This window comes from Capsicum annuum, chromosome 10 (assembly GCF_002878395.1).
Source record: "Capsicum annuum cultivar UCD-10X-F1 chromosome 10, UCD10Xv1.1, whole genome shotgun sequence".
Classification (NCBI taxonomy): Eukaryota; Viridiplantae; Streptophyta; class Magnoliopsida; order Solanales; family Solanaceae; genus Capsicum; species Capsicum annuum.
In genome coordinates, this window is record NC_061120.1 from 122181269 (window position 1) to 122208004 (window position 26736).

A 26736-nucleotide genomic window follows, 5' to 3' on the forward strand; every position below is an offset into this window, starting at 1 on the left:
GCCTCCCCTAGTCAAATTCGATAGAAGACTTGAAACATGGCGGCTCAAGAACTATAGCTTGTGTTTATTTAATAAAAACTGCAGTTAAATTATCTAAACAACACTCAACCACCTAACTATTAAAAACATGGTCTCAATCAAATGCAAGTTTTGTTTCAAGGAGAAAAGAGTCGGACAATGGCAGCTGTGATATCAGCATTACAGGGATAGCCTCCCCTGTCAGATTCAATAGAAGACTTGAAAACTTGGTGGCTCAAGAACTATAACTTGTATTTTTTAATAAAAACTGCAATTAAATTTATCTAAACAACACTCAACCACTCAACTATTGAAAACATCAAAAAGGAATATCGGCAGAGGATAAGATACCTCACAAAAATCAAGCTCTTAAAATACAAAAATTACAGACGTGTGAATTGTGACGCAGAAAAAGTCTGCTCGTTCTTCGAAAAAACTACCTACATGAAATGCAGAAGGCACAAGATACAATGATGCGAACATAAGTTACACTCAAGAAAGAAAATAACCAACCACCCTTAAAACGCTTTTAGAAAAAACAAGTTGCTAAATAAATACGAAAAAAATAAGCAATTGAATGAGGAAATTGTCGCCAGTTAACCTCCTGAATGGGAGACAGATGTAGTCACAAACTGGCCATTCTTATATACATGAGAAAACTGCTGCGGCAAAGCGTGCTCACCCTGCAACAATTGTTCATATGTTAAAACTAGTTCAAACTTATCACCCCAAAAAAAGGAAAAAGAACTAGTTCAATCTAAACAGGAAATACAGGGAGATCTAGCGCTGCCAGAAATAAGTACAACCACTTCTGTTAATGGGATATATATCACCAGCCAAGACAGATGCAAAACATATCATAAATGTTGAATTCCCAAAAAATCCTTCGTCTGGAACTGCCCTTTACCTTTCCAAAGTGGAATTCCTCCTTGCATGGGATATGTGTGTGTGTGTGAGTGCGCGCGCGCGCGTACAGTATTACTATGGCATGTGTTTGCACATTAGTTGAGATGCCAAGTTTTGTTCACCACTTTATCTATTACTGATTGAATAATAGGAAGGAAATAGCAACATCTTTTCACTTTAGCAAGGAGAAAGCGCGTCTTCAGGTTTACTTGCTTGTATGAAACTTATGGTGTTTCCAAGAGCGCCCAAGTGAAAAAGTGAGGACAGAAGAACACAAGCAGATGAGAACATCGCACTGAATACTAACATAGCGGGATCTTCTTTAAAGAGCCATGGTTTGGTGTCAGGTCAGCATTTAGCACACAGCTTACCTTACAGTTTTTAGATGGTGAAAATTATATCCAGAATAGTGCTTCAAACACTGCAACAGAAAACTCAGATTATAAACATCAACAGCCCCTTTCTTCTCTGCCACGTATCAAACCACTAAGGTGGCATTTGTCAATGACTTCACAGCCACATAAAGAGATTTCACCTTGGAAGTTGGCGTTTGTGAAATTGAGAACAAAATTTAAGCTTGAAAAGAAAATTTCAAGTTGAATTGTGGTTTGAAGTTTTTCAAATCTACTTTTACACACTGATCTACTTCCACAAACCTTTTTTTTTTTTCAAAGAACTACAACTATCCATGCCCACTTTCAACTTACAGAAACTTTCCTCCGACTTCTGATTCAAAAATAATTTTTTTTCTGACTTCAACTTCAATTATATGTCTAAACTTGCATGAGTTATCTTCATGCAAGGGTATATTTCAACTAAGAACTGGTCACCAAGTGAGGTAACCGACAATGCTGTCAGAGGTCATTTGTTCTAAGTCATCCCATTCGAGTTTGATGCTTGGCAGTTAGCACCAAGCACAAAAAGAAATACATGAATAGATAGTTAAAAAAGGAAAAAATGAACATACCCAATCACTATCAGGCCCTGCACCAGGAACCAAAACATTGATTTCACTTGACTTAGCTGTTGTAATGGAAGTCTCCGAAGAATCTTTGCCCAAGTATAATTGACATCCAGTTGTATTATCAACTGAAATTGTTGGTGCTGAACCCTACAAGCCCACACAAGGGAAAAAATAAAAATGAAATTCCAACAAAAACATCCTAAACCTCAAAGGAAAGCATTATTTGGATACCTGACATTGCATCTCCACACCATTGCAGTTGACAACCTCACAAGCTGCCACGACATCCTGTCCACCGAATTTTTATAAACCAAAATAAGCACTTAGGTATAGGAGACAACAGCCTCCAATACTTGAACAACCTATTCCCTCCTTTTGAAAAAAATCACTGACCGTGACCTATTCCCTCCTTTTGAAAAAAATCACTGACCGTGAATACAACTCCCATTTTAGTGCACTTATCAATTGTTATGTTGTTGACTTTCCCTGTGAGACATCAAACAAGATCATCTGCATATTAGAGTGCTGAAAATCAACTTATCATTATCCAGTTTTTGCCACTACTTAATGTTAGTCGAAAAATTGAAGTTACCTTGGATCTGCAGAACTGAATCTTTGCACCCAAAAATATAGACAGATTGTTTTGCATCGCAATCATCAATGACTAGATTCTTTCTTCCTATTTGATTCTCAACCATCCATCTTGGAGTAAACACGATATCAAAGTTAGAAACATATTTACCATTTCTCAAGCATCGATTAATTGAAAGCAGAATTTTTACTCACTTACGGCCCATCTGAAGCTCCAGTTTTGGAGGTCCAGCTTTAGAGAAAGAGGGTGAGCTAAGGCGACCTTCCTTTTCTCCGGCACTAATGACACCGGTTCTGTCTGCTCGGTTCTTTGTCTTCATATCATCGGTCACCTTTCTTAATCCTATATAAAAGAGCAAACAACTAAGGGTAAACTGTATATTACAATAAACATGAGAGAAGGTAGCTGAGTATTACCGGTGGTAACTGGCTTCCCCGAATTAATTTCATCAAAAACAGCTGCCATCCCTTTCTTCGGGCGTGATGATGAAGCCTGGAAAGATCCAGAGCTGAATAGAGAAGCTGGCGGCAGGGGAGGCGGCATGGGACGACTTGTTGGCAAAGGAGCTTTTGATGGTGCAGATACAGCAACTTTACCTGTAGCACTCCATACAGGGCCCAGTGGATAGTGACTCTTAACATAATCCCACAAGCCAGGGAGATAAAGCTCTTTCAAAGCTTTTGCCCATTCAATATGATTTGGGTCTTTGTTTCTGAACTCCACAAGGACCTATATATCATGAAATTCAATAGAAGTAAGAACATATGACACCTTATATTGTGCACTATTAAACCACCTTATATGTCAATGAGGGAAAACAACATACACAACAGCTACCGAACAGCAGAGCATAAATTGGAATATGATCTTCCAGCTCGAAGAAAAATCAAAGCAAACATCTTTTGCCATCAAGACCCGAATGGACTCAATAGTACTTTTTTGCCTAAAGGAAACTCAATCAATTTTGATATTTAAACTTTTATCATTTTTCTTTTGGAGGAAAGATAAAAAGTAGATTTGGATATTTGGTAAGTCTCCTAGGATATGGCCTAGTCGTCGATGCATGCGAGTAATAACCTAGAGTCCGGGTTCAAGTTTCAGTTATAGCATTACATTAAAGGCGAGCCCATCTGCTCCGGGTTCGACAAGCATGATTACTTTGGCAAGCTATACTTGTGGGTTGGAAAAGTTTATGGGTGGATTAGCCGAGATCACACAACTAGGGGCATGAACACCATGACTAACAAAATTACATTTGGGGTGTGTTTGGTATGAAGGCAAACATTTTCCATGAAAACAGCAAACATTTTCCATGAAAAATGTTTTCATGGAAAACAAGTTGGTTTCTTACTTAGTTTCTCTCGTGTTTGGATGGTGAGTGGAAACATTTTCCAGAAAATATTTTCTAGTGTTTGTTTGGTGAATGAAGAATATTTTCCAGGATATATCTTTTAGCATTTGGCTAGAGAGTTAAATTATTGTTTAGAAAAATAGTTTCTGACCCGGGAATGAACCCCGAGGACCAAACTCCGACATCCAAATCAGGACCCGATTCCAACAATATTTTCCAGAATATATCTTTTAGCATTTGATTAGAGAGTAAAATTATTGTTTAGGAAAATAGTTTCTGACCCGGGAATCAACCCCGAGGACCAAACTCCGACACACAAATCAGGACCCGATTCCGACACCCAATTCGAGACCCGACCCAGACACCAAATTCGATAATCAAAACCGACAGTCGAACTGAGACCCGACCCCAAGAATCCACCCCGAGACTGGACCCTGACAACCCGAAACCCAACCTGGGACCTGACCTCAACACTCGATCCGACCCCGACTACTGACCACGACTCCTGAACCAAGACTCGACCCCAACACCCAACTCGAGACCCCACCTTGACTCTCGACTCGAGACCCGACCCCGATTCCCAACCTCGACTCCCGACCCAAGACCTGACCTTGACTCCCAACCCGAGACTCAACCCCGACACCCAACCCCAGATCTGACCCCAACTCCCGAACCGAGACCCGACCTTGACTCCTGACCCTGACTCTCAACCTTGGCACCCGACCCGAGACCCGACCCCAGCACCCAACCCGAGATCCAACCCCAACTATCGGCTCAAGACCGAACCCCGACTCCCGAGCCCAACTCTCGACTCAAGGCCCGACCTTAACTTCTGACCCTGGCCTCGACCCGAGACCCAACTCTCGACTCGAGATCATACCCCGACTCCCAACCCGACATTGGCACCCGACCCGACCCCGACTCCCGACTTGACCCCAAGACCCAACTTAGACTCCTGACCCGAGATCCAACCCAGACTCCCGACCCTAAATCCTGAATCAAGACCTAAACCCGAATCTCGATTTGATAACCGACACTGACTTCCTACCCAAGACCTGACCCAACTTCTGGCCTCGGCACCCAACCTCGACACCTAACCTTGACTCCCGATTCGAGATACAACCCTGACTCCCGATCTGAGACCCGACCCTGACTCCTAACGCGGGACTCGACCCTAGCACCTGACCACGACCCAATCCTGACACCCAATTCTGAAACCCAACCTCAACATCCGACCTTCAATCCTACCGCAACTCTCGTCCCGAAACCCGACCCCAACTCCTAAACTCGATTCCTGAGTCGAGAATCGGGAGTCAAGGTCGAGAGTTGGATCCCGTGTTAGTGTCGAAAATTGGTACCCACACTTAGGTTAGGGTCGAAAGTTGAGGTGTGAGGTTGAAAGAACATTTTGAAAAATGTTTTCTAACTTTTTGAAGGGAAGTCATTTTCCTTAAATTTGAGGAAATTAAGTTGATTTGGAAAACATTTTACAGAACATATACGCCAACCAAACATGAGAAAATTGAAAAATATTTCCCTTCATACCAAACACACTATTAATAATTAGTTTCTTTGTTTTTCAAATCAACAAATACACACCAATCTCAAATAGTTGGGACTATTTATTTATTTATTAATTTTTTTGATAACCGTGGTGTCTGGGTCAGCTTGTGAGCACCTCAATTAAATTCATGGGATACCTGCCACCTCCCATCGGCAACCGGTACCAGGTAACTCTATCCACCAAGGCTAGAACAGATAGGAAGAAAACACCTGGTGTGGTGTTTGTCTCTGCTAGGAATTGAACCTGAGACCTCATGGTGCTCATCCCAACTTCATTGAACCACTAGGCCACACCCTTGGGTGCATAGTTGGGATTATTCACAAAACAATAGGCAAAGAAAGGAAAAAGGACAATGTTTTGAAACAACAATTCTTTTTTGAAACTTAAAGAGTGGATGTTACACTTGTTTGGGAACACTTCTAGACACAATTAGCTACAAGTTCATTCTCTCTTAGTCATTTCTTTATCCTTGCTACCACTCTCAGCTCCAGACTTATTTTGGAGATTCTGGCTTTATCTACCCTGCAGAGCCCCTCTCCAACAAATACAGAACTTGGTAATGGAAGGCCTTAATTTTCTTTTTGATTGTTGCCATGTTGGAAGACCTCAAATTTTCTCCCAGAAATAAGAGATCACCAACACCTAGGAGGCCTCTAGAGAACTCAAAAGGTGCTTCTGGGTCTTTTAACCTCTCCTCCCTCCTTACAGACTGAGTTCACATCCTCTTCCACTCTTTTGGATGCCCTCAGCCTTTTCAAATTGCAACAATTTTTTTTTTAAGAAAGGTAAGATTACAAACTGTAACAACCTGTTTTTAAATTGCAACAAGCGCTCATGATGATATCGTCCTTCCTTTCTTTGATAATCAAGAAGTCTGTGTTTCCATCTTTGAAGCTCGATCAATAATCGACCAATCTCTCTAACGACATCTCCACTTAAATACCAGGCTAGATTCATGGGTTAAAATTCAAACATGTAACATGAGCCTACAATATATCTTATACTAACTCTGATATTGAACAAATACCCATTTTAAGGAGAAGGGAACTTTGAATTGAACACCCTTTCCCACTTCTTCGCAGCCCCTATCCACCTCCTTTGCAGAATACCAGAAAAAGAGATGAATTGTTCTGATCATCAATAAGAAAGAGAAAAGGTGGGCCAGAGAGGTCCCTGATCACCAGCACTATTTCAAATATGACCCAATAACGTTTAGAACAAACTGGTTTCTATTTTGGATCATCTCACAAAATTCCTCAAATGTTTTATAAGCACATATTTGAACTTTACAGAAGTTCCAATGAAGAATTACCAATTTACTCGTAGACCAGGTTGTGACAAAGCTCACTTTTTTCCCCAATTACCTCTTTGGAAAGCATTCCACTATACTTTGATTCAAATAGTTTGCTAAGAAGGAAAATGTACTGCAGATCCAGTTACACCCGAAGAAAATACGCTCCGTTAAAAAGGAAAAAATGACTTCTGCCACTTATTAGTGACGCATTTTCATTTACAAATATCCAACTCTACACCATATCACTTGTTTCAATCAACATTTTTTTGACAACCTAGAATTTCCTGAGGGCTAATTATGCACATACCAAAACTCGGTGGATAATAGACCCACCCTTCTACCCTTTCTCCACTATAATACCAGATTTTGTTTGTAGCAACTGGAAAGGTTTGAAGTATAATCTTTAATAATTAAAAGATATCACCACAACACCGCCCTTCTACACCTTGTACTACTAGGAGTCATTTAGTATGAGGGATAAGGGATAACAATACCAGGATCAGAGGACAACATGAGAAGCTAGATAAAGACTTACCTTGTTATTGTAAAATTCAGCCATCTGCCAACTTTCTTCCACGTGTGCAATAGGCATACTCATACCTAGAGAGTACCAACATTGTCAACAAGTGGACTAGGACTTAACAAAATGAAGAAGTTACGAGAATATCCTACCACAATCTTTTCCAGTGTAAGCAATCCATGCCAGGGCTATTAGACTATCAACAGCAGCCTTCAAGTGGTTGAAGAAATCAAGTCGCCATCCTTCTGTCATTTTTGTAGCTTTCAGAATCACATCATTCAGAGGTTTCAGAAATTCAGGCAAACCAGACATGCTAGGTTTCTGCAGATGCAGACCAAAAGTGAGCATTATATCGGCAGCATAAGAAAGAAGTAAATTTCGAACACGGAACAGATTTTTGTGCTAATCAGAGTACATTATCACAAAACCTCAAGACCCTTTTTCTCAAGACCCTTTTTCACTTTGTTTTCAATATAATGAACAGCAGACTGGTTACAGATGTTCTATTAACAGTCTATAGCAGCAGTATGTATCTTGAATTAAATGGAACGAGATAAACGTGAAAGATTCCACATAACTTCCATACACTCTTTATGCACTGTGGGTAATTTCAAATTAATAAATCCAACACCTCTTTTGACAAAAATTGTGAGTCGACCCAAAAACTTGGATAGTTCACAATTGTTTCAATTAGCAGAACAATAGAAGCTACAAATAAGACCCTTTATCGATAAGCAGAAGTTACCAGTAAAACCTATTCTGTTTCTGAGCTCTATCTTTTCCATGCAGTTGAAACGAGACTTCTTATGCTCCAAATTAACCTTTCTTCTGAGAGAAATTACAAGTCCAATCCAAAGACCGGGACACCTCATACTTGTTTCAATTAGCAGAATTCACCAACAAGAAGTATTTCAACTCTATCACCTTGATACACTTGGGACGAGTCTCCCTACCTTCCAAATTAAACTGCTAATATATTGTAAGAATCACTCGCACTTCTCCACTCTCATGATGCACAAACCACATGAAACACTATAATGAGAGAATAAAAAGTACATGCTATATAAGGCCTCACATTTGCATTACTTAAATTGAATAAACAGACCGCCAAAAAAATAACTTGTATGACTTATCAAAACAAAAAAAAGGATGTAACTTTGCATCACAACATTTCAACTGTATATTGACATATTCAACTCATATATAACCAACTGTAAGTATATATCATCTGTAATTATGTACTTACCACCAGCATACTAATCAATTGAGCCTCTATCCCAGACTAGTTAGAATCAGCTAATAAGAACCCTTCCTATCCATTATTCTATAAACTGAGTTCATTTAAGAAAAATGGCCAAACACAACTAAAATTTCCAAATATCATTTCTCACTTTGAAAACAAAAAACTACTTTTTTCTATTTTCACAATGAAACATGGCCAACCGCCTACTTCAACTGTATATTGGCAAACTCAACTCGTCTACGACAGAGAAAGCATATCAATTAACTGTAAAGTATATCACTGTAATTCCGAATACAGCATATTAATCAATTAAGCTTCTATCCAAACTAGTTAGAATCAGCTAATAATAATCCTGCCTATCCTTTCCGTTCCTTTAAGAAAGCTAACCTGAGTTTCCTTGATTTTGATAAGAAGTTCTCTCTGAGCTTCAAAAGCCTCTTCAACAATCTTAGTCACGTCCAAAACTTGTCCACCAATCTTCTCTGCAGCACCAAGGACTCTGCCTACGAACTGTGACCTCAGATCGTCAAAGGCAATAATAGATGGATCTAAAGCTGCCGCAGCTACACCATCTCCAACTGAAGCTCCGCCACCGACTGACAGCGCCTCCAGCCGTATTACGGCGGACTCCAATCTCTGTATCAATTTCTCATCCATCGGCACGGTGAATGCCTATGTCCTCTTTCTCTCTCTATCTCTAGAAATGAAATGAAATGAAGAAGTGATAAGAGTAGATCTGGTGAGTGTTTGTTGTTGTGTGTCTCTCGTGTGTGTCTGGTGGGCGGGGGGACGGAGAATGTTGGTTAGCGGAAAAGGTAAAAACGAGAAAATGAGCTCGGAGGCCTCCCTGAGTCTTTAATTAAAACAAAATAAGTAGATCCACAATATTATTAAGTCAGTATGAGTATTACTAGGCGCTCCTAGAGCATTACGTTGTTTTAGAATTGATCGAAAATAGTGTTACTTTTAAATTAATTATTTTTTTATTAGTAGTTACTGTTGTTCTTTCTTTATGTTTCAATTTTCTTCCTTAAGTTGGATAGTCATTTAATAGCGATTTACACATTGATAAATTTGAAATTTTTTATTGAATTAACTCTAAATATGTGATAAAAAATAAAGTTGGACCCAAAAGGTATTTCCGTCGCTAAGCCTATAGGAATAAAATAAAAGAATTTTAGTAGAAAAAAATTAGTAATTACTTCACATAGAAATAATTATTATAGAAGTAATATCTAAAGTAGATTTTGGTCTTGGATTAGTATTTTCTCTTTCACATGCAAAATCTTAATGAATACTCCAACCAATCAAAATGTAATAAATAATGTTAATATTTCTGCTATCTCTATTAAAATTGTTAAAATAGAAAGTGATTTACAAAATTGGAATATTCCAAAAGAAAATTTTAATAGAGTCTATAAAATTAGACACTTTGGTTTTGTAAAAAATTATAATATTAAAACTTTTGAATCTACTGTTGCAATTAATAAAAATATTGAGACTATTAAATTATTAGCAGCTGAAGATATTAATATATATAGAAAAAATTACAAGTTCCTTCACATAGGTCTTGTTCAAGTAGCAGTTAAATCATTATAGAGTTTAGGTTTAAATGTACCTATATGTCTACTTTTAAGAGATAATAGGTTATTAAATTTTGATGATTCGTTATTAGCAGTATTACAAAGTAACCTCGTTAATGACCGGATATACTTTAATTATTATCCTATTTTTTCTATAGATATTAATGATCAAAATGTTATGGATGCATTAATATTAAATGTTAAAATAAAAAACATGAATAGTAAGATAAATATTAGAGAAATAGCAATAATCTATAGAGTATATTATATAGTAATGAAAATAACCTCAGCTTATAAGGCTAAAATAGTAAGTAATAAAGGAGCTATCATGCTGAAGCTAACCATAATCATAATAATACCTTTGTCCAAAAAATGATAAAATGAAATAACGTATTAATAAAAGATAATTGACATTTCGACTCTATAACGGAGCCAAAAATTAAAGAAGAAATTCAAACATTAAACAATTATACAGTATCCAGATGGATCTGTAGATTTAAAATTTCTAAGATCTCAATCCTTTAATAAGCATCTTCAAGTAGAAGAATGTTCTTTTCTAGACCTCCAGTTTTCAAGTCTGTAGAGGAAAGGGAAGTAACATTAGAAGATATTAAAAGAAAATTAAAAGGAGTAGATTTTTCAAAAACAATTCCCAAAGTGGAATACGAATTTAGAAATTTAAAGACTAAAAAATCAACTAGTCCCACTGCTAGTGAAATGCTAGGAGTAAAAGATTTTCTATGCATGATTAGGTTATATGTAATATCTGAACCTGACTTTGAATATTTAGATAAATTATGGAATAGCCTAGAAGAAATGGTATAAACAAAGATATTCATTAAAAGAAAGATATTTTTTTAGAGAAAAATGGTGTAATGACAAGAAAAGATTAAGAAATAATACTGATTTTTTAAAATGATTTGAAATTACAGAAAAGTTAGATGATCAAAAGAAATCAGTAAAGATGCTTGTTAATGAATGGTATACTAGTGATAAAGTTGTAGAATCAGTAATTCCTCCGTTAGAAGAAATTAGTCTACCAGTAGATGGTAGAATTGTTAAACAACTTAGTAAAGTTACCGAACAACTTTGATAGTTATTAAGACAACTTTTATAATTATTGTGACAACCTCTTTAATTATTGAAGCAAAAATATTTTTTTAAAAATTGAATTTTTCTTATCCCTCTTACCTAATTTTTAAAACTTAAAGGACCTCAATTAATCGACTCTTTACTTTGAAATGTCGAAAGGGAAAGCGAGCATCTTTTTTTTAGTACTCCCTCCATCCCAAATTAAGATGACACATTGATTGAGAAAAATAATTAATAACATGCTAGTTATCATAATACCCCTATTAAATTATGTTTACATTTTAATTTAAAGAAAAAAAAAAAAGACAAGTAAAATGAGAAATCAAATTAGAAAATTTGTGACCAATAATTTGGGACGAAGGGAGTATTAATTATTGTTGTTTAAAGTTTTGGCAATTTGAACGCCTACACGTGTCTAGTAAGGGGAAAATGATGCCCTTTTTTTTTTTTTTTTTTTTAATATTAACTAGGATACTTACCGCGCTTCGCGCAATTAATAAACTTGTAGCCAAAACTTACTTGAGACCCTAAACTTGTATGACAATTATTTACCCCTCCTTAACAACTTTTAAGTGAATTAATTTCAACCTCAAAATCACAAGCCCACTCTCACAACGGAGAGTGCACTACACACGCGCCATGTCATTGCCAAATCAGTGCCACATCAATGCCATGTCATTGCCACGTAATAAATTATATTTTTTTTAAAAAAATATAATCCCACACATATATGTACTATATATATATATATATATATATATATATATATATTAAAAAATAAAATGCCCCTATCCTCAATTTTTCTTTTTCTTGATAACCTGTTTTCTCTTCTTCTTCATAACCTGTTTTCTCTTATTCACAACAAGAAAACACTACAATGGTGTATAGTGAAGAGCTCGCGAATAAGTGTAAACGACAGTTAATCTCAAAACTAGGGATCCATCCACCCCCGCACCCTCTTCCTCGTGGGCTTTGTTCTTCATCCCTCTGCAACCGCCGCCGCCTTCACCCCCTCTCTTCCGTCTCCTTCCTCCCCATCTGGAAAGGAAGTTTTCAAACTCCAAATAACCCCCAAGTTTCAAATTCATCTTCAAGTTCATAAATGCTTTTCAATTTCAAATTTTCATATCCATAAAGATAAATGAGACTCCCTTCAATTTCAATTTCATTTCAATTTTTTATATTCACAAAAATTATATATATTATGATGGGTGTGTCTATTATGAAAAGAAAAAAAATGGAGTCTCGATCGTGGTGTTTTCCATTGAGGTGGGTGGTTTCCGGTGAGATGGGTGTTTTCTGGTGATGTGTGTGCCTCCTCCGTTCACTCTCGATCTCACCGTGTGTGTGTGCACAGTAATCTGTGGAGTGAAAAAAGAAAAAAAATGAAGTATCTAATCTTCCAATATCACATTAAAGAATTTTTAGCAAGTCTCAATCATATTTGGTAATTGGATGAGAAGAAGCCAAGATCTTTCAACTTTAATCTTATTTCTTGTGATGGCAATTTACAAATAATGCACCAACAATGTGTTGGGGGATTGGGGGGTGGGGTGGGGTGAGGTGAAGGGAACGAGGGGGGAGGGGTTGAAGAAGTAGAAGAAGTGAAGAAGATGAATTTATTTTATTTATATATATATATAAAGAATTTATAAAATTTAAAATGTGGGTCCCGTATTTTTTAAAATGTTTTTTTGGCTATTCACTTGCTGTTTGTTTAAAAATTTGCCACGATAGCAATTTGGGTGGAAATTAATTCACTTGAAAGTTGTTAAGGGGGGTAAATAATTGACATACAAGTTTAGGGTCTAAAGTTAGTTTTGGCTACAAGTTTAGGGGTGTTTTAATGTATTATCTCTTTTTTAAATAATAAACCATTTAATTCATCAAACACATTTAACCAAAATTATAACTTTTTTTTTTTTTTTTTGAAAACATTGCATTAGTTTAATTTTCTTGTTTAGAATTTCTTTACCACACCTAATCTTTACCATATTATTTTACATGCAAATTAAAATCTCTAGATACATTATTTAATTTAGTGATATTATTTTCTTTAGAAAACAAATGATCTTTGTAGATAATTATATATAAAAACCTGAATGATCATCTAGCAAAATAACTCTAGAAAAAACACAGTATAAATACCTAAGTATGAGAATATTCTTAATAAATTATTATTTTTAAAAATAAGATTATTATTTTGGTTAAATGCGTTTGCTGAGTTAATATGTTTATTATTTTTGAAAAAACGATGATTTACAGACATGACATGTTAATTAGAAGAGTATGAGACTTTTGAGAAAAATTGATAACTAAGTAATATTACTGTCCTAGCAAAAATAAAAATATTTTTATAAGTGATTCCAAAAGCATAGATAACAATCTAAGAAAATAACTTTAGAAAAAATAAAAAGTTCAAGTAATGGTAAAAGATTTCTAAACACGAAAATTTCTTCTTAGTAAATTAATATATTTCTTTTAAAAAAAAGAATAAAAATATAATTTTAAATAAATACGCTTGATGATTTAAATAGATCTATTATTAAAAAAATAATTTAGTGATATGGACCGGCAATTAGAAGAGAAAGATACATTTCTTTTATTCAACTTTTTGGTGAGACCCGTGAGCCTCATTTAATTAAAATAGATCTGTACAAAATTAAGCAAAATGCAAAGTCCAAAGTAGACTCGATCCATTCCAAATAAACTAAAACTAAGACAAAAAAAAGAAAGAAAAGGAAAGTAAAGTCAAAGGAAACCTAATGGACAGAAAAGGAAAGATTGGTTCAGCTGAGTTAAAGCTTCCATAGATGCCGATCTCCATCGTCGACCGTCACTTCCAGGTAAATCTCTGATTCAGTAAACCAATAGCTTTGTGAAGATGTGAAGTAACCGAAATTTGCAATCATTTCCTTGCTTTGTATTTGACTAGTAATTTCCATATCTTCTGGGTAGGTTCCATCTAAATGCATCCCATAAGCTCTCACCGTATGTCATGGTAACCAATCCAAATGAAGATTTCTTCAAGATGTGGATTTATAGAGTCAATTCAAAACTCAAGGTAAGGTTTTTAATTAGATCTGTACCCTCTTCACTATCTCCGATGAATTTTTCATGTCACTCTATTTTACTAAGCTTTTCCTTCATCTTTCAAGCAAGTTGAACTTCATTAAGAGGTTAATATCGCTGTTTAACTTCAGAAAAAGAAGAAGCTAAGTCAAACAAGCTATTTTAATTCTACTTTGTTCCATTTCTGTTGCCCTTGCAGTACTGTAATGTTTCTGTTGTAGCCCAATTGCTAAAATTGCTGACTGTTTATTCCTTCTTACATGCTTTGATTAAATTGTATTTTGTGCCTAGTATTTTTGACCTTCTGAAAACGAAGCCTTGGAATGATTTGTTTGTCTATATTTAGTAGTTTCCTTCCTCCAGTAGGTAATTTTGCTAATTAATTGTAACTTAAAGATCCTACAAAAAAGAAAAGAAAGTTAGCTAGAAAATCCGCCACCTGATTCCCTTCTCTCATGTTGTGTTGAAATATGATCTCTTCCTTTTCCTTCCATCCTTGTATCCTCCTAACTTCCATACTAATGTTCCATGGGATCTTCCATCCATCTTCAATGAAGCTTTTCATAGCTAGTGAATCAGTTTTCACCACTAAAGACAGTAAATTATGTTCTATACAAAAATCGATGCCTTGTTCAGTTGCTTTAGGTTCAGCATAGATATTGAGTTGTGGATCTTATTAGCACTAGCAAACATGAAATCCCCTGAATCATTTCTTATGCAAAAGGCGCATGATGCAGGTCCTGGATTCCCTTTAGAGGAGCCATCAGTATTGTACTTATAGTAACCTCTAGGAGGGAAATGCGACTTTTCAGCCTGACACGAAACCTAAGATTTAAATCCTTCAAAAAACTGCACCATCAACACCCATGTCATTGGTATTTCTGATATCCACGGGTAAACCATCACAGATTATTGATGTAGATTCAAATCAATATCATAGGAAACTCTATTTATGGACATATTACCTCCATGAATCTTACTGTTTCTCCATTTTCGAATTTGCCACACTATAAAAGCAGGAGCCACCCTGATTAAGGGTTTTAATGTATATGGACATTTTTTTTTGAAAAATGGTACTGTTATATTCCTCAGCAGTAAAGGATGCCGGACACCTCCAAAAATAGTTACAAAAAGAACTTAGAGTCTAGAATTACAATGCTCCTAAGAAATCTACAAATTCGTCTACGTCCTCTATACAATTCTCCTTGAACCAAAAAAATAGCGTGACAAGACAATTCCATTTTACATCATTAATGGACCTGACTTTGTCTTCGAAGCATCTCCCATTTCTTTCCGTCCATACTGACCACCAAATGCAGGAGGGTATCATCCTCCACCACTTCTTTTGACTCTTGCTACCACCTCTTCTGATCCAACAACTTAACAAATCAGTTGTGTGCTCAGGCATTGTCCATTCCAATTTAGTGAGGGTGAAGAACAAATGCCAAAGTTGAGCAGTAAATTTGCAGTGTAGAAATAAGTGGTTATTTGTTTCCCCAGTTTCATTGCATAAAAACATCTAGGAACTAGTGTCCTTCCCTTCTTCTGGAGAACTTCTTGAGTGAGACATGCCCTTCTGACCACTAGCCAAGTGAAACATTTCACTCTAGTAGGAACCTGAATCTTCCATAGGTTTCCAGAGCTTTGATACTTCACCCTGTACTGCGTTGTTTTCCTTCTTGTAGAGTCTATTCACTGTGAGAATGCCATCTTCTGTGTGTTTCCACCTTAGAGAATCTGGATTAGTAGTTGTGCCCGTGAAGACTTCTAGCACATTCAACATGTTTGTCATCTTGTCCACTTCCCAATCATTGAGATGTCTTCTGAATGTGAGGTTCCAACCTTGAGGAGACCAACATTCCAACACTGTAGCTTCAATGTTGCTACTTAGTAATGTATATGGACATTTTACTTTCCACCATTTAACAATTGTTTGTTTAATCTACACAAATGGCCTTGAATACCTGCAGCCAAGGCATATCTTGCCCAGATATTAGAGACAATCTCTCCTGTGAGAAATAAATGCTCTATTGTTTCAAGTTGTAGGTTGACAGAACATCTACATCTTGAAACCATAGGAATGCCGCATCTAGCTACGATATCATCAACATGAATCTTTTCTCTTCAAATCCTCCAAAGGCAAAAGGCAATTTTAAAGGGCAATCTCTTTCTCCACACTTTAGTCAAAAACCAAGATTTATCTTTTCTGTTGTTGATCTTTTCCCAAGCTGTTCTGACAGTAAATTCACCACTTTTAGACAACGTCCACCAAGGTTTGTTACTACTAGTAGTGTTGCTATTCAAAGGCAATAAATTGCTAATATGGTTAATCACCTATGAAGGAAGTTTCTGATTTAGGATGTAAAATACTTGTCAGTGATCCTAATCTAGTCCAATTGTCATGCCAAAAACTTGTATTACCACACCTTGTTTCCCATCAAATATATTTTTCACTAAAGTCTCTTGCTTCCAACATCAACTTCCAAATCTGTGAACCTCCTTTCTATACAACCTGAGTTGGGTTTATTTTTTTGCAATATTTGTTCCACATAAAAGTGGACCACAATGTAATTGTAACTCTAAACTTCCACAAAGTTTAGCAGATAGGGCTTTTGAAACATCAAACAGAGATCTGAACCCTAACCCTACTTTTTCCTTAGGCAAGCAAATATTCAACCATTTAGACCAATGTCTGCTTCTTTCTTCCTCTTTGTTGCTCCAAAAAAAACTTGCAAAAACTCTGTGAATTTCATTAATGGTGAATTTTGTTGGGGCCATAGCTGATAATAAATATAGGGGCATACTCTAAAGAACATTATTGAATAACATAGCTTTACCCCCAAAAGATAGTTACTTTTCTTTCCAATGTGCAGCCAGTCCTTAATCTTCTTTATTAACTCATTATAGAAGACTTTCTTCTTCTTAGTATGAAAAATGGGACACCCTATATATTTGAATGGGAATGAACCACTTTTAAAACCTGTTATACTAGACACAACCTGTCTCAATTCTGAAGAAGTGTTTCTGTGCATATAAAATGCATTTTTTTCTCTATTAACCAACTGACTAGATGTTTTCTCATAATCTTTCAGTACTTTCATAGTCATCTAAAGAGAAGTCTCTTCTGCAGAGGCAAAAATTATAGTAAGATGAGTAGTTAATGTTTGCACTCCACTTAGGAAGACCAAACCCCTGATAGTTATCCTGCTCAAACAAACTGTTCAGTGCCCTAGAAAGGACGTCTGCTGATAGAATGTCAAAAGCTGGTGAGAGTGGATCCCCTTGTTTGACTCATCTTATAGAGTGAAAGAAACCATGAACTTTCCTATTGAAAAGAATTGAATACCAATTAGTCTCCATATCAACTCTATATACCTCTCTGAAAACCCCATTTTTCTCAACACGTTGGTAAGGAATAGCCAAGATACCCTGTCATAGGCTTTGGCCATATCTAGTTTAATAATAATATTGGCCGGCTTATCCCTCTTCCTTGTGTCTGTAACAATCTCCTGAGTAAAGAGAACATTCTCAATTATGCATCTTCCTTTCACAAAACCTGACTGATTGGTAGATATAAGTTATGGGAGCAATTTCTCCAATCTATCATGAATCACTCTAGAGAAAACTTTACTAATAAAGTTGCTCAAACTAATGGGTCTAAGATCAACAAAACTAACTGGATTAACTTTTATAGGAAGCAAAATGAGATTAGTATGGGTGATAGCCTTTAAAGGGTGCTTCATTCAAAGAAAGCTCTTACCAATTCCACAACATCTGGTCCAACTATTTCCCAACAAACTTGATAGAATGTTCCTGATAAACCATCTGGCCCAGTAGCACTTTTTCCCTAAAGATTGAAAATAGCTTGCTTCTTCTTCATCTGGTAGGTTGGTAAGAACTTCATTTTCTTCTTTAGTAATAAGATTCGGAATGTGCTCTAAAATAGAGAAATCTAAATTTTCTTCTTCCTGATGAAATCGTTTTTGATAAAAATCTACTGCTTCAGAGCCCATAAGATCTTCTTCTAACCAATTACCATCAGATCCTTGTATTCTCTTGATTTTCAGCCTATTTCTCCTTGCCTTAACTAAATTATGAAAAAACTTAGTAATTCTATCTCCCTCTGAAAACCAAGTGAGACCAGTTTTTTGTCTCTGAAATTCCTCTTCATAGTGCAAATATTGTTTAAGCTCTGCTTGTGCCTTTTGAATGATACTTCTATTTTCAGGAGATGGATCTTCTAGAAATAGGTGTTCTTTCAATTTCAATACTTCTTCCCTGAAGATAATCTGCTGGAAAATGTCTCTAAAATTCTCCCTACTCCATTTTGAAAGCACTTGTTTTATATGTTTAATTTTGTGCTTAAACTTATAAAAGCAATTGCCTTCCACATCAGTCTATCAATTATCTCTCACAATGTCTAAAAAAATCTTCATGTTTAGTCCAAAATTGGAGAAATTTGAAAGATCTTTTATAATCCTGAATTCTCTGGGTCATAGAAATCAACAATGGGGCATGATCACACCCGAACCTTACCAAATGTTCTACTTCCCTTTCTAATAACCAATCTTGCATGTCTTGGTTAATGAAGACTCTATAATCTTTCAAATATACAATCTGAGATAACTCTATCATTCCACCAAGTAAAAGGGTTTCCTTTAAAAGGAATTTCTTCTAATTCACAAGAGTTCACACAAAAGGCAAAGTCCTCACACTGTTGTGGTACAACAGGTAAACCTCCCAATTTTTCTTCCTCATTTAGAATGGTATTTGTTGACACCTAATTTTTGCCCTACTCATTTAAGTTTAATTTTTGAATTTCTTTGATTTTAAATAAAATTATAATATTTATTTTATTCAAATAAGAAACAAATTCAAAAATATTTTCTGGGTATTTTTTTCATTTTAAGTAGCATTTATATATTCCCGTATTTGTATATGAGATCGTATAATTTTGGTGCTTAAATAATTATTTTATTAAAAATTTGATTTTAATCAAGTGTTGTCTCTAAAATTAATTCAAATGGGTAAAATATTAATTTAGATATAATTTATTCTTAAAAAATAATTTATTTGGAAAATATTTGTTTGATTTTGTTAAACCAAGGAGTTGCGGATTAAACTAATTGATAATTCGTATCGATTTTTTTTTTAATCTTAGCCAATCTTATTGAATTTGATCGTAATCGAAATTAATTTGATCATAATTACAATGCAATTGACTAATTAATTTTCAATATGATTTAAATTTAAAATAGGCTGAAATTAGAATTTGGGGCCATTTATCAAACAACCTAGTCTTAAATCCCTACTCATCTTTAGTTAAATTAACCTACCCATTCCACCAAACAATACCCCAATTGGCCCACCATAACGCCAGCCCAACACCACCACTGACCAGGCCCAAATTCCCATTTCCCATTTAACCCCTGCCCTTCAGCGTACAACTCTAACAAGAGTGACTTCAACTACGTTCAACCAATTCAGAAAACAACGACTTCAACACAAACAATTTCAACGACAATGCGACAATATCAGCAGCAGTTTCAAAGCAACAACGACAAAAACCCACCAGCAACGACGGGTCCAAACCGGCGAACCCGGTGACCCGACGAACCCGACCCAACGACAACGAACCCCTAAATTACGAAAATCCCTCACCTCTCTCTCTTTCTTGTCTCTGAATTTCGTAGACCTCGAGCCTTCATATTTGACTTTTTTTCAAGGTGGTGTGTGGTGCTTGCTCCCAAAATCTAATCTGAATCAGAAGCATCAGAATCAAATCCGGATTTTTGGGATATGTTTCCATCCCCTTTTTCAATTTTTTGTCAAATCCTCAACCACTTTATGTCACGGAAACGACTCTCTTTTGAATTTTAAATTAGATTTTTCCGATTATAAGTAGGAACTCATGCTTCCATTGACGAAGGGGGGGAGAATTTTGAGAAAAAATTTGGGGGTTTTGGAGGCGCATGCTTCTAACCTCATGCAACCGAAATTCTCGAAGGACACAACTCGAAAAATCAACCTCCGATGAAATTATTTTGAGTTCTGCGGATTGAGATCGAATTTAGTGTTAGGAAGTTTCGTCGTACAGTCTCGTAATCCCTGTTCGCTGCCCAAAACTGGTAATTCCTTTACTCTTTTATCTCTTTGGATTCTAGTCATTTTGAATGAATATTTTTTTTTATTTCAAAACGTTAGTAGTTATGAATATTATAGTAATAAAATGTGCACGGTATTTTTATATGCTTAAAGAAACAATGTAAAGTATTTTGTGGGCAGCTAAAACGAATTAAAAGAGTATAATTTTTGGACAGTTGAAGACTTGAACTGGTGTTTGAGACTATAGGCATGTGCAACAAGAAGTCATATTTTAAAGTAAACTTTTGAAGAAGGATATGCAATTAATTTTGCAAAGTTTACGAGATAGTTGTATGTATATGTATATTGGATTTTCTGTATACACTTATTTCGACTAAAGTTTAGAGCTAAGACTGAGTTTGGCCTACTCAGAAATGGTAATATTCAACATGGTCTCTTTGTTTATTGTTTTCTGTTTACTTTTCTCAATTTTCCATAAAGTTAAGAGCATTTTTGTCAAACTAACTTATCTTATCCTAAGTTTTGTTTTTGACAAAATTCATGTATTTGCTTAGTAATGTTATGATCAATCACTTGACTTTGTCATGTTTGAGAATCCTTTATCTTAAATTAAAAACTAAAGAGATCTCTTTTTCTTTTTGTCTCTTACAAATTTTCAAAGTGGTGGTTTGAAGCTTTCATCAAAACCAAGAGGGTCGTTTGTGAGTCTATCAAGTTTATCGAATATATAAGCATATGAGGTGTTGTGGTGGTTGCAAGTTGAAACTCCCCCTTCACTTCCATTAGTTTTCGAATTGTGTTTATTTGAAACACTTGATTGAAGTTGTTGCACTGCTGTTGTTTGACTAATACCCTGTCATGTCTTAAGTATTAATTCATTCTCTCTTTAGCATGTGGATCTAGCATGTCAATATCCTATCTTCTTTAGAAGATGGTAAAGTTTGTTTTTTTTCTAAAAAAAAATCTTACTCATGAATGTGAACTGGTCACTAATCCTTATCTCTTCTTCTCTTTACAGGAACTCTTCCGGATGAGTCCAATGGGACTCCCCATATCCTTGCATTCAAACGCCATCGAGTTGAGCCTTATTAAAGTCAAAAATTGGACTGATATACACAGGATAACACAAGTATACAAGCTGGTATACGCTGATATACAGTGTGTATACATGGAAAACAGTAGCAACGCATTATCACACGATTTTTGATGGCAAATGGAGGGGAAATAAGCAGTCTTTGGCGCTGATATACACTGTATATGCAGTGATATACAAAAAAAAGTTGAGACTTAATCTGTTGATATACAGTTGGTATACACTTCAGAAAATGGACCCAAAGTCCATAATTTAAAGCCCAAAAAATGAGCAGCTTTGTTGATGGGCCAATTAAGGGCCCAATTTCAAACTCTTATATTAATTTTGGTAGTTATCTTTGCTTGTTTGTATAAATAACGTTTTAATCAATTAACCTAGACAAATTTCCTGCAGTGTTGTCATTTTATTTTATCTTAGCTTTCTTTTACTTAATTCATAATTTTTTTCACCTAATTTGTCTCGTCTAAAAACGGATTAAAATGGTTCCTTCGATTTTCCCCTTACAACAAGTCTTTTAAAGATTAAGTACTTTATTTCAGAATGATATTTGTTATGTTCATACAACTAATAGTCTATTTGAATTAAAGTAATTTTCTTCAAATTTAAGAAACTAAATTTTCTTATAAATTTTAACTTCCTGTAATTAATAAGATACTTTTAATTTGATATGCTCTTAATATTTTTTTTTAAAAAGTGTTATTTGTAACAAAAACGGACTTCCTATGGTTTTAATAAAAATAATTATACAATTTTCTTCTTTTTCCATAAAAACAAAAAAAATATATATTTTCCTCTTGAAATCCAAAGAAAAATTACAACGTAGCTTAATTCGAGTAGAGTGTTTCTCCTTAAAACAAATAAATGTTTTTTAAATGTTTAAATAAATAATTTTAATATATTTTATAAAACCAAATCTTTAAAAATATTAGCCACTTTAATTATCCGAGTTAGTTATTTTTGGTAAATCATTTTAAACGGACGCTCCTAAGTGTCTTAAAAATCTTCTTAGGGCGTTAATTAAATCCTTACCCAATTTCTCTAATTTTAAAGGTTTATTTATATTTTTGAACCTTTGAAACTCTTTTAACTTTTCTTGATTTTTTTTATAAAATCAAGTGGTGACTCTGTGAATTTCTTAACATTATTTTGGAATTTCCTTGAATCTTTTGAAATAGTTTTAAGAAGGTCAAAATCATTTTCTCGCCAAAAGAAATCCGAAAGGGAGAAAACAGTATTAAAGTCACCTCCCACAATCCAAGGCTGATTTATTTCCTCAGAAATCTGATAAATATCATTCCACAGAGCCGTCTTTCATTTTCAGATCATTTAGCATGCACCAAAATTACTACACAATGTCTGTTCAATTCTTGGAAGAATAATTTGAGAGTTATTTGCCGTTCTGTGTCACTTAAGATCTCCACATCTATTTGTTCCCCGATAAAGAATCATATTTTCCCTTTGCAATTTGCACTAACCTGTTCCATTCTTAATCTTCTCTTATACATCTGAACGTGATTGGCTCTTTGGAAAGGTTCCAAAAGAGCTATAAGGAAAAATTTGTGATGGTTTTTAAGCATTTGAACCCTGTGAAAAGCTTTTTGGGTTCTGACTCATCTTATATTCCATATGAATGCCTTCATCATTGATTTTTATTTGCTTTTCTGGTTACACTCCTTGTATTGACCCCCGTGCTTTCCTTTTTTTCCTGTTCTTTATGTCATTATTATTATTCTGCACACCTACTAATTCTTTTCCTTTTTTTTGGGCAGGAATCTCTTCCTTGCATTTGTGAGAGACTATCTCCTGCAAATACTTGATAGGAGATTTCTTCTTTAAGGAATTCCTTGCAATATTAACATCTTGAATTGTATGGTCATGAATTTTACCCACTATTGCAAGAGGGGATATTTTCAGTAATCTTCTCCATCTTCTATACCTTGTTCTGCAATATTTTTTTACTGCCATGTCTTTCTCCTGAATTTGTTCCTTGATAATTAAATTAGTGGAAATACTGACTGCATCACCCTCTTTTTGCTGTTCTTTCTCGGATGAATTTGCTGTATGGTTATCACCATTGCTTGTATCTAGAGTTAGCTTTTCATCCTTATTTACATCGCTGATATCAGTAATGTTCTTCTTATTTGATTGCCCCTTTTCCATTGTATTAGAGAGTACTGTATTATTTGTTTCAACTACTGCTGCTATAGTACTTGAAACCTGTTTTTCCTTAACTGCACCATCATCTGCTTTTTCATTTGTATTTATACCCAAATTCGTTGTACTACCTTTGTCTTGTTTATCTGTCACCTGTGAATCCTCCATGTAAAAAGTACCATAAACCCAACTCTTGGTAGTATTCTGTTGTTGTATGTCTTCACTATGACTCTCCCTCTGATTTTGTAACTCCATTCTACTCAAGTTCTTCCCACTTTCCCCTTCTTGTTCTTCATTGTTTTTGTCTGCTAATGCTGCAAAAAATTATTTGTAACAACCCCTTCTGGTGTCTTGTCCTTATTAGTGCCATTCAAATTGTTTTTATCAAACTCTTCAATATTTTTATTTTTAGGAAACAATTTCCCAGTTGGATTCCATTTGGAAAATCTTCTATGAAACTTTCTTATTTGCTCTTCCTTATTACTGTTGTCCTCTGCTTCCTCCACATTAAATTCAACTATGTTCTCTCTTAATTCTAGATGAAGGATTCTGCATTCCTCTTCATTATGACCTTGAAGTTTGCACTTCTTACAATACTTTGGGAGCATATCATATTGTATCTTTATTTTCTCTACTCTAGACACTTTTGTTATAGGGCCCTCTATTTCCAGCTCAACAAATTTTGGAAAATCAGCCATTAAATCCACCTGTACTTTGACCCTTGCACAACTTGGCCTAGTTTTGTTAATTGTGGCCATATCTAGATGAATTTGTTTATCCACCACAGGTGGTAAAAAAAATAGAGATTCTTTAACAAAAAATGTAGGCCATAGATCAGGGAATGAAATCCAGGCCATGGCTTGTGTTGTTTCTTCGCGAACTTTAAATGTTGCATCATAAATAAGTGGTCTCATCTAATATAACGCTCCATACTTGGCAGAAATATAGTATGGACTTTTCGACATCATGTTCACAAAATCTTCAAATAGCTCAAAGCGAATTAGAGCATGTCTATTTCGCAACAGACCAATTGTGCACTCTCCCTTTATGTTGCACTGTTTAGGAATTTGATATCAAAGTTCCTCCAAATCAATCCACCCATATGAGAATTTGCAAATCACAGTATATTGCAAGTTCTCAATAGTATTCACACACTTGACTTCTTCTTCAGTCTATGTTATCTTGGGAATTCCATCATTTTAAGTAGGTTTTTTGATGTGAGTTGGTTCCACTCGAGGGTTTGTTGTATTCTTTGGGAGGTTTATATTTGAAGGTTTTAATAAATCAGCAAATTTGACCTCTTGTAATGTTGAATTAACCTCACTGTTACTTTGTTTAGGCTCAATAAGTACAGTAGGATTCTTATCAGAGTAGTTTTCCAATGATGTTGCAATTTTATTATTAGTAGTGGAAGGGGAAGTAGGAAGTGCAGGAAAGTCAGACTCAAAATATAATGATAGGGACTGGCCAACCGATGAACTCAGTAGCCGAATTGGCCATGGTCACATTAAACGATGGTGGCTAGGGTTTGTATGAGAGAGAAAATAGCTTTTTTAAGCTATGGTACTCCCCCGTTCCTTTTTTTAGGGAAAAAGGGATTAGACGTTTTAAGTTAACTAAATTAATATTTTTGAAGTGAAAGAGACATATGAGATATTTAGTGTTTTTTAGAATAATAGTGATAGATGAGTCATATTATTATCTCTAAAAAATAAACGTAGGTAATTCAAAAATTATGAGTGACCATAGAGAAAAATAACCCTTACAAAAATTTATGTCAAGTTTTAGTACCGATAAAGTTTTTCTAAGTATAAAAATTTCTTTTTAATAAACTAATGCATTTTTTTTAAAATTATAACTATAGTTTGATGAGTTAAATAGGTTTAGTATTTATTAAAAAAGATGTTTTAAAAACATGGCATGCCAACTAAGAGAGAAGGTTTTTATAACACCCCATATTTTTGAGGTAAATTTTGAAGCGTCGTTCTTACGTGTGTTGACTCTAATTCCATGAATTCCTTTTGAATAGACATGTCATGATCTTTATCCTAGTGTGTGAAGTTATTTCTAGGTGAAAAGTGTTCATAAGAATCACTTAGATCAAAGTTGAGCCAAGAACCTTTGATTCGTCCAAAGTTTGGTATCCGATTCTACAAGAGTCTACTTTGAATGTGTATAACTTTTTATAGACGTAGAATTTAGCAGCTCAAGACCCACCAAATTGTATATAATTGAGTAAACTTTCCAATGATATGAATTTTTCCTTAATCCGATACCCGAGCAAAAAGTTATAGCCATTTTTGTGAGAGAGGCAGTAGCTGCCGCGATTAGTATGCGACACACGCTCCATTTCACCCCTGAGGGAGCATGCAATGTCGCATGTAGAGCACGCTCCATTTTGGTGCTCCAGAGCATGCGACACACGCTCCATTTCACCCCTGAGGTGTCAGCTTTCAATCACATTTTTCCAAGGGCATTTGGGTCAATTCCACTTACTTTAATTCAACCAAAACATGAGATTTAGGTCCCAAAATAGCATTTTGGCCCCATAATTCATATTTCTCCCAAATTAAAATCATGTCCTCTCAAGATCAAACCCTAGCCCCTTCAATCTCCAAGGTCAATTCTCAAGAAATCCATCCATAACTCCCAAGAACTTTCACGAATTCTTCAAGCAAGGTATGTTAGATGGTTATTCATGGGTCCTTTTCACCCATGGAGCCCAAGCACCGGTTTTAAGTTTTAAAGCTATAGTTTTTACATGTTTATGAGTAATTTTCATGAAGCTATTATAGACTTTGATTTGAAAATTATGATTCCCATGTGTTTTGTTGGAAATTACCCTTAATATGTTCGAATAACGATACTCACATGCTAAAATCCTTGACTCCTTCTTTAGTATTGGAATTTTGTTATATTCATATGGTTTAAATATTCCATGCTTTAACTCATGACCCCCGTGTGTCTGATGAAATGCCTCAAAGAATGAGTTTTGAATAATGACTACTTATCATGCCTTCAAAGTTTTACTATGATCTTATTGTTATTGCTATCGAGTCCTGGGGGCTTGAATACCCGAAATTTAGCTTTTTATCTAGTTTCAGTACTTTCAAAATAGTTTCAGATAAACCATCAACACAAACAGTTCATTCAGTTGTCATAAGCAGTCAACTTACATTAGTTCA

At 35.2% G+C, this 26736-nt stretch overlaps 1 protein-coding gene and 1 long non-coding RNA gene across 4 annotated transcripts; one reads left to right on the top strand and one right to left on the bottom strand.

The window, feature by feature from the left end:
* Window positions 1-366: 366 nt before the first annotated feature.
* Window positions 367-9335, bottom strand: LOC107845688 (cyclase-associated protein 1). Of its 3 annotated transcripts, XM_047398125.1 has the most exons (11): window positions 8840-8974; window positions 7955-8175; window positions 7362-7530; window positions 7225-7289; window positions 2897-3209; window positions 2675-2822; window positions 2481-2590; window positions 2319-2374; window positions 2120-2176; window positions 1892-2035; window positions 367-701 (listed from the first exon to the last, which is right to left on the bottom strand). In XM_047398125.1, exons 3-11 carry the CDS (start codon window positions 7519-7521, stop codon window positions 615-617), a joined length of 1140 nt encoding a protein of 379 aa, XP_047254081.1. In that variant the 5' UTR covers window positions 7522-7530; window positions 7955-8175; window positions 8840-8974; the 3' UTR covers window positions 367-614. The 3 variants fall into 3 exon arrangements, with proteins under 3 accessions (XP_047254081.1, XP_016545625.2, XP_016545626.2); XM_016690139.2 differs by lacking the exon at window positions 7955-8175 and having other exon boundaries at window positions 8840-9335; XM_016690140.2 differs by lacking the exons at window positions 367-701; window positions 7955-8175 and having other exon boundaries at window positions 2282-2374; window positions 8840-9333.
* Window positions 9336-13726: 4391 nt separating this feature from the next.
* On the top strand, window positions 13727-21789 carry LOC124888020. The gene is made up of 3 exons (XR_007045847.1): window positions 13727-13973; window positions 14086-14191; window positions 21323-21789. It is a non-coding gene; the product is annotated as an uncharacterized LOC124888020 (long non-coding RNA).
* The last annotated feature ends 4947 nt before the right edge of the window (window positions 21790-26736 follow it).